The 14,726-nt window shown below is 42.4% G+C and overlaps 1 protein-coding gene across 3 annotated transcripts in view; it reads right to left on the bottom strand.

The window, feature by feature from the left end:
- Nucleotides 1–387: 387 nt before the first annotated feature.
- USP46 (ubiquitin specific peptidase 46) overlaps nt 388–14,726 on the bottom strand; it is a 55,824-nt gene continuing 41,485 nt past the window's right edge. For 2 of the 3 annotated variants that reach the window (XM_075997945.1, XM_075997946.1), the window contains exons 5-9: nt 10,861–10,937; nt 6,483–6,566; nt 5,443–5,640; nt 3,753–3,831; nt 2,602–2,956 (exon numbers count right to left, since the gene is read on the bottom strand). In XM_075997945.1, coding sequence (XP_075854060.1) covers nt 2,630–2,956; nt 3,753–3,831; nt 5,443–5,640; nt 6,483–6,566; nt 10,861–10,937 — 765 coding nt within the window. In that variant the 3' untranslated portion in view covers nt 2,602–2,629. The other variant, XM_075997947.1, reaches the window with a different exon arrangement.

Raw genomic sequence — 14,726 nt, 5'->3', positions numbered from 1 at the left:
TTGAAGAAGAGGGGGAAAAAAAATGACCAGATAGCTCTAAATTTTTACAAAAACTGATGGGAGTTTTTGTGTGCTGGGAATTTTTGTGTGATGGGAGAAGTGTGTTTTGGTCTTTTCCCAATCTTCTTTTCCTGTATCACACGATCGTTTTAACGTCTTTGCAATATTTTCCATGCTTATCTTTTTTTTTTTTTTTTTTTCCCAAAAATCTACCCATGAAGACTGAATTTTAGCGAACTATGAAAAGGAATGACACTTCGGTTAAGTCACTGGGAAAAACTTTTGACACACCCAAGCAAAAGAGAAATGTCCTAAACGACTTAGAATTTCAGTATCACTTCAACAGGCTTCCAATGGAAACTTTTTAAAAATAAATTAGTTTCAACAGTTGTTTCAAAGGTAATTTTAATAGTTTTCTTGTGAATCAGTTCCAAATATATTAGAGATCAACCATCATTTTCTCAAACTTTGTAACCTGCGGTCAAATATATGGGTTATATATCATACAAACATTTCCCTCTAGCAATTACCTTCCATTGGAAAGTGCCTCTCCTTAAAATAAAGAATAAAGACTCACCTTCCAGGTACTGCGTTATGTTTCATGGAAGAAAAAAAAAAAAAAAGACAAAAATATTTATAAATATGAATTTGCCTCTAAACAAGGCAAAGTACAATTTTCATCACTTGTATAAAACAATAACATGAAGATCACCCTGTTTTGTCTTCTCCAGTGAAAAGTAAAATGTTTCGCTTCGAGCATGAACAAATGAAATGCTGGCATGCTTGCTTAAATTCTGAGCGACAGGTACGGCTGAAGGTATTTCAAAGACAAGAAATCCAGTTTCCATTCTAGATTAAAGTGCTATCCTCTTGCAAGATGGCCACGAACAGCTTCGATTTCAGTTCACATTGTGCCGAAGGTTTTGCATGTTCGCTGGCAGATGCTTTAGGTAACAAAATAGCATGTTCACAGTATAAACAGAGGTGTGTGTGGAAGTCAGGTGATTTCCCCAAAGGAAGCCAAGATCTGCGACTTGTAGTATTTGCAGGAAACCAAGAACCAGCCCAGGGGGGGCAAAAACAGCAAATTGACCCTTTTAATAAAAGGTACCAACACTCAAATGCTCTTAATAAATACATACATAACACAGGTGAAAGAAAAAAGGTAAAAAGTAACTAGAGTGAGATGAGGTTCTTCCAAAAAAAAAAAAAAAAAAAAAAAACACACTGTCTTCTCAAGCATTCTAGGAGTCTGAGCCAAGTGACTGCTGCCGTTTTGTCCACCCCTCCTGGTGCCTACTTCCTCTGCCCCATGTCACCACGCCACACCCAGCTGCCCTCAGCAACCCGCCCCACCCTCTCCTTCTCGGAAGGTTCTGGATTTGCCCTGGGACTTCGCCGGTAGGGGGGAGGGGGGGCTAGGAAAACAGAGTCATGTTTAAAAACGTAAGTCGTGCCGTGCGCTGGCTGTCGTCGGGGCGCAGTGCCTTGGTCGCTCCTGATGCAGACAGATGTCGCGCTGCCGCCTGGCCGAGGGGGCGGCTTTGCCAAGGACTGCGGGGACGGCGGCAGGACTGGGAGGACGCCTTGAGAAGCTCAGCGGTGCCAGACATCCCGGCACAGATATGCCGACTGGACTCTCGGGGCCTTAACGGAAGAAAAGCGTCCCTACAGAAAGCGACAGTTACAGAATTCTCTTCCTGAAACTTGGTTTTGGTAGAAAGATTAAGGAGAGCACTTGTCACTGTGCACAAAAACTTGCTCCTCTTGGCTCTGCCCGCCCTGAGCTTCCACACCTTTCTCAGGCCCCGGGGTCCTACCGGCTGGGACGGCACGGCGAGGACACCAGCCACCGACGGCCACCACCACCACCCCCAGCTCCTCTGCACCCTGTTGCGCGTGGAGAATGCTGCTTCTGTAGCCTTGAGGTCGCTCGCTTTGAACACATTTTTGCCTGCACACACACTTAAAGCTATAGTCAAGCAGCCCTAAAAGGTGAACAGCTACCCGATTCTCTGTGCCTGGGACAGCCAAGGGGCAGAGAAGCTGAAAGCAGGTGGCAAGGCTTCCAGGGGGCAAATTAAAGGAATGCATGGCAAGGAGACCCCTGGAAGCCACTATTTAGAAGTTTAGCAAACACCCCCCAAAGTACGCTGTAGACACTCACAGCAAATGTCGCTCTAATTCAACCAGTCGTCTCTATCGGCACACCCTTCACCCAATCCTAAAATCAGTTAACTGTTACTCATAGAAATCGTCCTACTATATCTGATTGCAGTTAACTACCTTGGACAGAAATAAAATCAAGAGTAGCGCTGCGTGTACAAAAAAAAAAAAAAACACAAAGGGAGAGAGTTTAACACGGCCAGACCATTGGGACTTGGAGTGACACCAGCAGTGGCCCACTGCAGAAGAGGCAAGTCTGCAGAGAAACCGGGTAATAGTGCTTTCAACGTTTCCCCCCCGCTCGAATGAGTCCCACGGTTCTTTAAGTTATTCTCTTGACTGATAGAATAAAATATATCCAGATTCTGAATTTTTTGATATATCTGATGTCAGACCATAGAATTCTTCAATAGCTTGAGCATCTATTTTCTGCAATAAAGGAGAAATAGGAGAATACAATTATTTAACATGATTCCAGGGGAAAGGGAAGAAAAGAAACTAATGGAGCATGCGCTAAAATGCAAGGACCACTATTTATTATCGAATCGAGATTGGGAACATTTAACAGCAAATGGATCATTCCATAGACGTAGGCGGAGGGACATCGTTTCGTAAGTGGCAAAAGGCCACCCTTTCCTCTGCCAGCGACTGTATGTTGGCACTCTCTGAGGAAGCCAAGACTTCTGTCTTTCAAACTGTAAACTGGAGGGTCCTGGGAATTAACCTGAATTGTTTCAAGCCACCAGAGCTCATTTCCTTTTGTGTTATTCCAGCAAAACAGCCTAGTGGGCTAAACAGATCGTGTCTCTCAGTGTACAAGTCACTCTGTTAGCATTCCTTTGCAACAAAAGTCAATGTATGGGATGCTTTGGTATAATATTCCTTTACAACAAAAGTCAATGTATGGGATGCTTTGGTATAATATTCCTTTACAACAAAAGTCAATGTATGGGATGCTTTGGTATAATATTCCTTTACAACAAAAGTCAGTGTATGGGATGCTTTGGTATAATATTCCTTTACAACAAAAGTCAGTGTATGGGATGCTTTGGTATAATATTCCTTTACAACAAAAGTCAATATATGGAATGCTTTGGTATAATTAATATTCCTTTACAACAAAAGTCAATATATGGAATGCTTTGGTATAATTAATATTCCTTTACAACAAAAGTCAATATATAGGATGCTTTGGTATAATATAAAGATTTCCAGACCCAACAGGCTGCAAAGAAGTATTTTAAATAATAATTGATATAAGAAAAAACCGTTACAATAATTCTATTAGAACTCTGAGGTCTTATTATTTGCCCTGTACCGGACAGGTAGGAAACAGGACTCACACATCAACGGGACTGATGGTGGCACAGAGATCCGTGGACAAGAACACGGATCTCATGAATCCACGATCACGCCTCCCTCCCTCTCCGTGGAAGTTGTTTTCAAGTCAAATTATGGGGAGACAGATCTATTTTTTAAAAATGCTCACACACACACACACACACACACACACACACACACACACACACATCTCCCCAAATACTATCCGCGCCCTGCGCCAACTGCAGAAGGACCCGCGCACCAACCTCTACGATGTCGTCATCAAACAAAAGCCAGAAGCCGTGGCTTTTCACGATGGTGATGTAATGCCCGCGATTCGGACCGCTGGAAAAGAGCGAACAGAAGGAAGTTTCCAAGTCAGCGTCTACTTCTTTATAAAACTCCTCCAAGCTCTTTATACGCAGCGATTCTCTAGGGTAAACTCTGTGTCATCAGCACAAATAAGTGGGTGTAATTCGAGTCTCTGCGCGCGGTTTCGAGAGGAGCAGCAGGCGCTGGCGGGGTGCTGGACTTAGGGAGCACAGGGGTGCGCGGGGACGTCGTCCACGGACTCAGTCCCGTGGGGAGAAGGGACGCTCCAACTCAGCAAACACGAACGAATAATTCCTGTCTGTGCCCGGCCCTGGCCTGGCTGCCAGGGGAAGACGCAGTGAACAAAACCAAGTCCTCACTTGCACCTTGGACTGGGGGTGGGGGGTGGGGAGCCGATCAACTAAACATACAAACACACGTGGAGCCGTGGCAAGTGCCAAAGAGAAGCTGAGGCCGGGCGCGGGGGCTCACGCCTGTCATCCCGGCACTCTGGGAGGCCGAGGCAGGAGGATCGCTCAAGGTCAGGAGTTCGAGACCAGCCTGAGCAAGAGTGAGACCCCATCTCTATTAAAAAATAGAAAGAAATTAATTGGCCAACTAAAAATATATATAGAAAAAAATGACCCTGGGCATGGTGGCGCATGCCTGTAGTCCCAGCTACTCGGGAGGCTGAGGCAGGAGGATCGCTTGAGCCCAGGAGTCTGAGGTTGCTGTGAGCTAGGCTGACGCCACGGCACTCACTCTAGCCCGGGCAACACAGGGAGACTCTGTCTCTAAATAAATAAATAAATAAAATCACAGTATAAGCATTTATTTCAAACTCCTCATAAGCATCATTTCTATCCAATGGAAATTTACTATCTCCCTCATGATAGAACGTTTAGACCAGGGGTCCTCAAACTTTTTAAACAGGGGGCCAGGTCACTGTCCCCCAGACCATTGGAGAGTGCGCACTGTGGGCCCGGGATGAGTCGGCTGCTAAGCAGGACAGGCAGCGGCGGCAAAAACAACCAGCGGAGGCCGGGCGCGGTGGCTCACGCCTGTAATCCTAGCTCTCTGAGAGGCCGAGGCGGGTGGATTGCTCGAGGTCAGGAGTTCGAAACCAGCCTGAGCAAGAGCGAGACCCCGTCTCTACTATAAATAGAAAGAAATTAATTGGCCAACTAATATATACAAAAAAAAAAAAAATTAGCCGGGCATGGTGGCGCATGCCTGTAGTCCCAGCTACTCGGGAGGCTGAGGCAGGAGGATGGCTTGAGCCCAGGAGTTTGAGGTTGCTGTGAGCTAGGCTGACGCCACGGCACTCACTCTAGCCTGGGCAACAAAGCGAGACTCTGTCTCAAAAAAAAAAAAAAACAACCAGCGGGCCGGATAAATGTCCTCGGCAGGTGGCATGTGGCCCACGGGCCGTAGTTTGAGGACGCCTGGTTTGGATGCTTGCTACTGGAGTGCTGTTTATCTGCTGCACGTCTACGGGAATTTTCCTATGCATTTTGAGACGATCAGTAAGAGTCTGGAAGAGATTCCCAAACGTGCTGGACGCCACGGCCCCGGGGAGGGTGCGGCCGGGTCTACTTCGGCCAAGGGACGACCGTCGCCGCGCGCTCCCGGGCCCGGCCTCACCTGCCACAGTGCACGACCACGGCGACCAGGTCGTACATGCGGTCCAGGTTGACGGCGTCGCTGGAGGTGTTGAAGAGCCGCAGCTCCAGCGGGAAGACCACGCGGTAGGACAGCTTGGTGTACCTGTGCAGCTGCTCCATGTACTTGAACCGCTTCAGGTGCAGGGCCAGGATCATGGGCAGCTTTTTCACTCTCATCCTGCGAAACCACGAGACGGAACGTCAGCTGCACCCCGGCACCCGCTGGGGGGGGGGGGACAGAATAAAGCCACATGTCGTCCCCGGCACAAGGGAGAGCAGGAGGGAGCCTAACAAACTCCAAACCGGCAAATAACCAGGCGGTTTTGCGAGGGGACAAGCTTGCCTGCTTGGGGACAGCTGGCTTGTGCCACAGCCCTGGGGACCCGGAGCGTGGCCAGAGATGGAAAAGTGCGAGGGTGTGTCTCTGGCCAAATGAGATGTCCCAGAGTTTGTGTCCCAATAAAAACAGGCTGTGCGGCCGGGCGCGGTGGCTCACGCCTGTCATCCTAACACTCTGGGAGGCCGAGGCGGGAGGATTGCTCGAGGTCAGGAGTTTGAAACCAGCCTGAGCAAGAGCAAGACCCCGTCTCTACTATAAATAGAAAGAAATTAATTGGCCAACTAATATATATAGAAAAAAATCAGCAGGGCGTGGCGGCGCATGCCTGTAGTCCCAGCTACTCGGGAGGCTGAGGCAGGAGGATCGCTTGAGCCCAGGAGTTTGAGGTTGCTGTGAGCGAGGCTGACGCCACGGCACTCACTCTAGCCTGGGCAACAAGAGTGAGACTCTGTCTCAAAAATATATATATATATTTGCTGAATGAATAAACGAACAGCAAACAATTGTTCAAATGGACAACTCTCCAAGGTCCGCATTCTTCGCCCGGTTTTACTGGTGAGGCAGGTAACTGACCTGCCCAAAGCTCCACGGCCACGAGGGCCAAGAGCTCAGGTTCAAAGCCAGCCCTGGTGGGCTCCCGTCTCGTGCTTTCTCACCGCCGGAGCCCAATCTGTACGTACCGTTTTTGGGCCTCCTGTTTGCTGCAGCACGTTTCACAATAATATTTCTGTTCACTGCACAGTGTTTCTGTGTTGCTGAAGTCTCTGTAGAAAAAAAAACACATTTTCAGCTTTACAAATGTCCAGATGTACTTGGTTTACCATTGTTTTAAACCCCTTTACTCTCCCGCAGGGTAATTCTTAAGTCAAAGCAAAGAAAGAAAGAATGACAAAAGATCCCTAGACTAGGTGCTATCGTGCCATTAGAACGTGTCCACTGTGCATGTTCTTTTTACTGAACATGAGATTTTCACCATGAGAGATTTTCAAATATAGCTTTATTTAATGGCACACAAACAGATAAAAACTAGGGTTTCCACTGATTTGGAAAAAATATCAGGACTTAACAGAGAATACCTGTAAGTTGGAAATTTAAAATTATAACAGAAAAATACAACCTACTGTAAAAGCCCACCATGACAATATAAGCCGGGTCCAAAAAAGTCAATCACGTAACATGCAAGGTGTGACACTATTGCACAGTAAATGAAAAACAGTGCATCTCAGGTAGTCTATCGTTTCAAAGAGCACAAAAGTAAAGACAGTGAGGCCAGGCGCGGTGGCTCACGCCTGTAATCCTAGCACTCTGGGAGGCCGAGGTGGGAGGATCGCTCAAGGTCAGGTGTGTGAGACCACCCTGAGCAACAGCGAGACCCTGTCTCTACTAAAAATACAAAGAAATTATCTGGACAACTAAAAATACATAGAAAAAAAAATGAGCCGGGCGTGGTGGCACACGCCTGTAGTCCCAGCTCCTCGGGAGGCTGAGGCAGGAGGATCGCTTAAGCCCAGGAGTTTGAGGTTGCTGTGAGCTGGGCTGATGCCATGGCACTCACTCTAGCCTGGGCAACAAAGCGAGACTCTGTTTCAAAAAAAAAAAAGTAAAGACAGTGAAACTTGAACCAGACACACTTGAACCAGGCCCTTTTGTTGGACTAAGAACAAAACGTAAACTATCAGCCCGCCCCCTCCTCCCCAGCGCCACCCCTCCCAGAGGATGAAACTTGAGCCTGCCTCCTGTTCAGAACAAAAGCCACTCACTGTGTTTGTCATCAGAGGATTTGCCTTATCATGATGTTTCACTATTCTATTTCGTGTTTTCATCTTTTTTTTTTTTTTTTTTTTTTTGAGACAGAATCTCGCTTTGTTGCCCAGAGTGAGTGCCATGGTGTCACCTAGCTCACAGCAACCTCCAACTCCTGGGCTCAAGCGATCCTCCTGCCTCAGCCTCCCGAGTAGCTGGGACTACAGGCATGCGCCACCACGCCCGGGTAATTTTTTTCTATATATATTAGTTGGCCAATTAATTTCTTTCTATTTATAGTACAGACAGGGGGTTCGCTCCTGCTCAGGCTGGTCTCGAACTCCTGACCTTGAGCCATCCTCCCGCCTCAGCATCCCAGAGTGCTAGGATGACAGGCGTGAGCCACCTCGCCCGGCCCCCAGTTTTTGTTCTTAGCCATGTTACACCATTACTTTTATTTATTTATTTTTTTAAATTTTTTTGAGACACAGTCTTACACTGTTGCCTGGGCTAGAGTGCCGTGGCGTCAGCCTCGCTCACAGCAACCTCAAACTCCTGGGCTCAAGCGATCCTCCTGCCTCAGCCTCCCCAGTAGCTGGGACTACAGGCATGTGCCACCATGCCCGGCTAATTTTTGTATATATATTTTTAGTTGTCCAGATAATTTCTCTCTATTTTTTTTTTTTTTAAGTAGAGACAGGGGTCTCACTCTTGCTCAGGCTGATCTCGAACTCCTGACCTTGAGCCATCCTCCCACCTCGGCCTCCCAGAGTGCTAGGATGACAGACGTGAGGCACCGCGCCCGGCCTCTACTTGTTCTTACTTCCTGAAATGAGTTCTCTGAAGTATTTGCAGACCCTGCTAGGTAGAGGGCCAAATTTAAAGACTCGCTTTACAAAGAACCACCGTCCTGCCCAGCCCACTGGCCGCAGGCCACCGAGACGGGGCGTCTCTGGGGCAAGAATTGGAAAATGACGGTGAATTAGGAAAAGGAGATGATCCCCGAGGTGGAGTCTGAGGCAGAGCAAGTCTGTCAGTCAGTGCCATGCAGTCGCTGGAACAAAGTGGCCAGGAAAGGTCAGGGAACCTTTTCAAACAGAAAATCAAAGGGACACTTGGGATAAGTTACCCAAGCACAGAGCAGAGGTTGGAGGAAAGCACAGAACTCTATTTCTTTAAGAAGAGCCAAAGCATCCGTCTGTATTAAAGATTAAAATTTATTTTTAAACATAATGACTAATGACTTCCACTTCCATCCTCTCTTTTCTCAGCGGGACTCTTCTCTAGACCACATATACTTATTTTTAAGCTCTCTTGGGAAAAGGAGAAATAGAAAATAATAGAATCGTATTGGTCTAAGAGAAAGGAAGCTAAATCAAAGACTCAATATCATTCATAATAGCCACAAAGGAAGTAAAATACCTGGGAATATAATTAACCAAGGAAGTGAAAGATCTCTACAAAGAGAACCACAAAAAAATGAGGAAAGAAATCACAGAGGACACAACAAATGGGAAAATACATCATGCTCATGGATTGGCAGAATCAACATTGTTAAAATGTCCATACTACCCACAGTGATTTATAGATTCAATGCAATCCCCATCAAAATACCAATGTCATACTTCACAGATCTAGAAAACATAATTCTATGCTTCGTTAGAGCCCAAATAGCCAAAGCAATCTTAAGCAAAAGAACAAATCTGAAGGCATCACCTTACCTGATTTCAAGCTATACTGCAAGGCTACAATAACTAAAACAGCATGATATTGGTACAAAAACAGAGACATAGACCAATGAAACAAAAATAGAGAACCCAGATATAAAACCACCTACCTACATCTAACTGATCTTTGACAAAACAGACAACAACATACATTGGGGAAAAGAAGCCCTATTCAATAAATGGTGCTGGGATAACTGGATAGTCACATGCAGGAGAATGAAACAGGACCCCTGTCTCTCACCACCCTCAAAAATTAATTCAAGATGGATAAAAGACTTAAATGTAAGGCAGGAAAACATAAGAACTCTAGAAGAAAATGTTGGAAAAATTCTTCTAAATATTGGTCTAGGCAAAGAATTTATGAATTAGACCCCAATGGTAATCACAGTAACAATAAAAATAAATGAATGGGATTTGATTAAACTAAAAAGCTTCTGCACAGCTAAGGAAATAATCAACAGAGCAAACAGACAACCTACAGAATAGGAGAAAATATTTCCATGCTATATATCCAATAAAGGGTCAATAACCAGAATCTACAAAGAACTTAAGCAAATCAGCAAGAAAAAAACAAACAATCTCATCTCATTAAAAAGTGGGGAAAAGGCATGAACAGAAGCTTTTCAAAAGAAGGTAGACAAATGACCAAGAAACATATGAAAAAATGCTCAACGTCACTAATCATCAGGGAAATGCAAATTAAAACCATGATGAGATATTACTTTACCCCTGTTAGAATAGCTTTTATTAAAAAATCTAAAAACAATAGATGCTGGTATGGATACAGAGAGAAAGGAATGCTTATACACTGTTGGTGGGGCTGCAAATTAGTACAACCTCTATGAAGATTCCTCAAAGAACTAAAAAGTAGATCTACAGTTCGATCCAGCAATCCCACTACTAAGTATCTACCCAAAGGAAAAGAAGTTTTTGTTCTTAAAAGTCACCTGCACTCAAATGTTTATTGCAACATCATTCACAATTGCAAAGATGTGGAATCAACCCAAGTAGCCATTAATTCATGAGTGGATTAACAAAACGTGGTTTAAGGATATCACTGAATGCTACTGAGCCATGAATAAAGATGACTAAATGCCTTTTGCAACAATTTGGATGGAACTTGAGACCATCCTCCTGAGTGAAATATCTCAAGAATGGAAAAACAGATACCACATGTACTCATTATTAAGTTGGAACGAACCAATGAGCGCACATGTACACGCAGAAGTAAAACTCAGTGGAAACCAAGCAGGGGGGAGGGGGGAAGGAGGGAGGGGGAGGGGGGAAGGGAGAGGGGGAAGGGGGGGAAGAGCAAAAACCTACCTAATGGGTACAGTGAACACTATCTGGGTGATGGGCACACAAAAGTGATCCATGTAACAAAAAACATTTGTACCTGCTTAATATTTTTTTTTTATTATTTTTAAGATAGACCTGCTTAATATTTTGAAATAAAGAAAGAAAGGACAATAAAAGGAAAGAAAGAGAGAGAAAGGAAGTTTATCTCCTGAAGAAACACAGGACTTCCCCCCTGTTTATTTACTAGCATGTTCAACAGCTGAAACCACAGCAGAGCTCACGAGGTTACCTTAGACAGTGGGTAATGGATGTGTTCTGTTCCACATCAACAGAAAGGTCAAGAAAATCTTCATCTTTGCTACTAACCTGAAGCAAAAAAAAAAATGGAAAAAAAAATATTAGGCACAAAATACACAGTAGACCTAACGCATACAACTTTGAACATTTATAGGGAATCATAAACGGCAGCAAAAATCACAACTGCAGTTAACAGTCGTGTGTGGCTATATATACTCGCTGGTAACCAGAGTTACCCAGAGAACAAGCCAATCCAGAGGAAAATGCCGATGCTCGATTCGACCTCATCCCTATCCCAGTTTTGATTCGGAACTTCCAGTAATAAAAACTCCACCAGATTTCTCTCCCTGTCCATGCACTTCCCCTGCTGTTTCAAAGCATCAAATATCCATATGGCTCCCCAAGACTGACAGGGTGATAAAAAAGGAAATCGAAAAAGGACTAGAGACTTAGAAAACCTAACCGCGACATGATCACCCCTTTGTTGAGTTGTTTTCAGTTTCCTTGCCAGTCCCTCTGAAATCACTCCTCCCTCCCATGACCCGCCATCCAAACCACATCTGGGCCAAGGAGCGTATTTTCTCCTTAATGTTTTAGAAATATTTATACTTCTTTAAAGGTAAAATTATGACACTTCCCTGTAGGGTTTATATTTTATATAAATATAATATATATGACAACTATATATGTATTATATTATTAAATAGATTATTAAACATTATTGATTTAATATATTTATATGACTATAAATAAATATACAATATAAAATATATATTACATAAATATATAATATAATTATAAATGAATATAATAATTATATTATATTTAATAATCTATTAAATAGATCATTAAATAATAGATTATTAAATATTTTATTACATATTTTATTAAATATTTATTATTTATAAATATTTAATAAAATTATAAATTATATAAATAAAATTATATAAATTATATTATTAAATATTTATATTATGATAATATAAATAGATTATTAAATGGATTGTGAAAAGTGAAGAATGTATATATTCGAATGTATATATTTATATAATATAACTATAAATAAATATACAACATAAAATATATATTACATAAATATATAATATAATTATAAATGAATATAAAATAATTATATTATATTTAATAATTTATTAAATAGATCATTAAATAATAGATCATTAAATATTTTATTACATATTTTATTAAATATTTATTATTTATAAATATTATTTATAAATATTTAATAAAATTATAAATTATATAAATTAAATAAAATTATATAAATTATATTATTAAATATTTATATTATGATAATATAAATAGATTATTAAATGGATTGTGAAAAGTGAAGAATGTATATATTTGAATAATCCAGAAAGAAAATTCAGAAGAGGAGAGTCACAAGAACCCAAAAAAAAAAAAAAACCAAAAAAAAAATAGAGGGAATAAATAGAAAACAAACAATAAAATCACAGCCCCAAATCCAACTACATCAATAACTACAATAAACATAATTGGACTAATCATCCCAAATAAAATGCAGAAATTGAAGAAAGAATTTTTTTTTTAAAAAGCCAGACCAACTGTACGCCATCCACGGGAGCTACACTTTATATATGCGAAGACACAGATATGTTGAATGTAAACAGTTAGAGGAAGACACACTCGGCAAAGCGTTAGCATAAGTATGTAGAGGGCTATCAGATAAAATAGATTTTAAGACAGAGCTATCATGAGAAATAAAAGAAGGCATTTTCTTAATGACAAAAGGGTCAATTTATCAGAAAAACATATCAAACATGGAGCCCCCATCGAACAGAGCCTCAAGAACACAGGGAAGTGGAACACTACCCACCGACAGAAAGAAATGAGCGGCTTACTGACACACGGAACACCACCAATGGTGTGCACTGGTGTACAACATTCAACAACGTCATGCAAGCAAAAGCCACCAGACAGCAAAGACCACGTGTCGTACGGTTCCATTTATAGGGAACCTCCAGAAAAGACAAGTTTGCAAAGACAGAAAGTGGATCAGCAGTGACCCGGAGCTGGGAACAGGATCGACTGCCGGATACAAGGGATCCTCCCAGTGGTGTGATGCAAATGATCTAAAACTGGGCTATGGAGATAATCGCACACTCGGCAAACTACTAAAATCACTAAATGGATAAATCTTATGGTATATCGATTATACAGCAGCAAAGTTGTTTTTAAAAAGTCAAAGAGTGGGCCAGGCACAGTGACAAACGCCTGTAATCCTAGCACTCTGGGAGGCCAGGGCGGGAGGATCGCTCAAGGTCAGGAGTTCGAGACCAGCCTGAGCAAGAGCGAGACCCCATCTGTACTATAAATAGAAAGAAATTAATTGGCCAACTAAAAATACGTAGAAAGAATTAGCCGGGCATGGTGGCGCATGCCTGTAGTCCCAGCTACTCGGGGGAGGCTGAGGCAGGAGGATCGCTTGAGTTCAGGAGTCTGAGGTTGCTGTGAGCGAGGCTGACGCCACGGCACTCACTCTAGCCTGGGCAACAGAGTGAGACTCTGTCTCAAAAAAAAAACAAAAAAAAACTGCCAGGGTTGGAAGGAGAAAGAGGACAATCCCACAGAGAGCTTTTAACCTCCCTTTCTCAGCAACTGATAGAAAAGCTGGGGCGAGTCAACAGGCCTAAAAGATCTGAATAACTGTATCAACCACCACACTTAACTGACGATTAGAGAATACTGCACCCGAGGACTGCCAAATACACATTCTTTTCAACTCTGTAGTTCTCAACGGGAGAAGTTTTGCTACCTGGGGACATCTGGCAATGTCTAGAGACATCTTTCATTGTTATATCCTGGGAGCTGCAACTGGCATTGAGTGAGTACAAGCCACGTCTGCTGCTAAGTGAACATCCCATAATGCACAAGGCAGACCCCACCATGAGGAATCACCTGATCCAACATGGCAATAGTTTCGAGGCAGAGAGACCCTGTTTTCAAGTGTAGACGGTGCATTTAAGGGATAGACCATATATGTTAGTGGATTAAAACATACCTCAATACATTTAACCCTTTGCACTCGGATGTCAAGTGTGACTTGACACGGTTAGCAAACATTATAGAGATTAATATTACTCTCTGAATGTATCAATCGTTTGAAATATAAAAAAATCCAAATAAGTAAGTTTGTATGAAAAGAAACTCCGGTTTTTTATTCTACTGCCACGCTTTGTAAAATCTGGGGTATTTAAAAAATTAAATCCCGAGTAGAATAAAGGAATCGAGAAAAAAAGCAAGCGAGTGCAAAGGGTTAAAATAACTGGAATCGTAAAGAATAGATTCCCTAACCATAATGGAATTAGAAACCAATACCTTTAGGATATGTAGGAAAATACCAAATATTTGGATTTTAAACAACATACTTCTAATTAATGCATGGATCAAAGAAAAAAAGAACCACAAGAGAAATTAGAAAATATTTTGAACTAATGGCAAAGAAAACACAATATCAAAATTGTGGGATGCCAGGCATGGTGGCTCACTACCTGTAATGCCTGCTTCTTGGGAGGCAGGGTGAGGCGGGAGGATCACTGGAGCCCAAGGAGTTTGAGACCAGCCTGGGCAACACAGCAAGACCCCGTCTCTTAAAAAAATATTTTAAAAATGAAAAATTTTTAGATTTTTAAAAAATAAGAAAAATTGTGGGATGCAGCTAAAGCAGTGCTCAAAGGGAAATTTATAGCTTTATATATAAATATTAATAAACAAAAGAGCAGGGATAATCTTTTCTATTTTAACTGCTATATCTCTAGTACATAAAATAACTCCCAGCTTTAATAGGTAGTTAATAAACATTTACTAAATGAATAATAA

Source organism: Microcebus murinus, chromosome 26 (genome assembly GCF_040939455.1).
Source record: "Microcebus murinus isolate Inina chromosome 26, M.murinus_Inina_mat1.0, whole genome shotgun sequence".
Taxonomy (NCBI): Eukaryota; Metazoa; Chordata; class Mammalia; order Primates; family Cheirogaleidae; genus Microcebus; species Microcebus murinus.
This window is presented reverse-complemented; position numbering and strand designations above follow the sequence as displayed.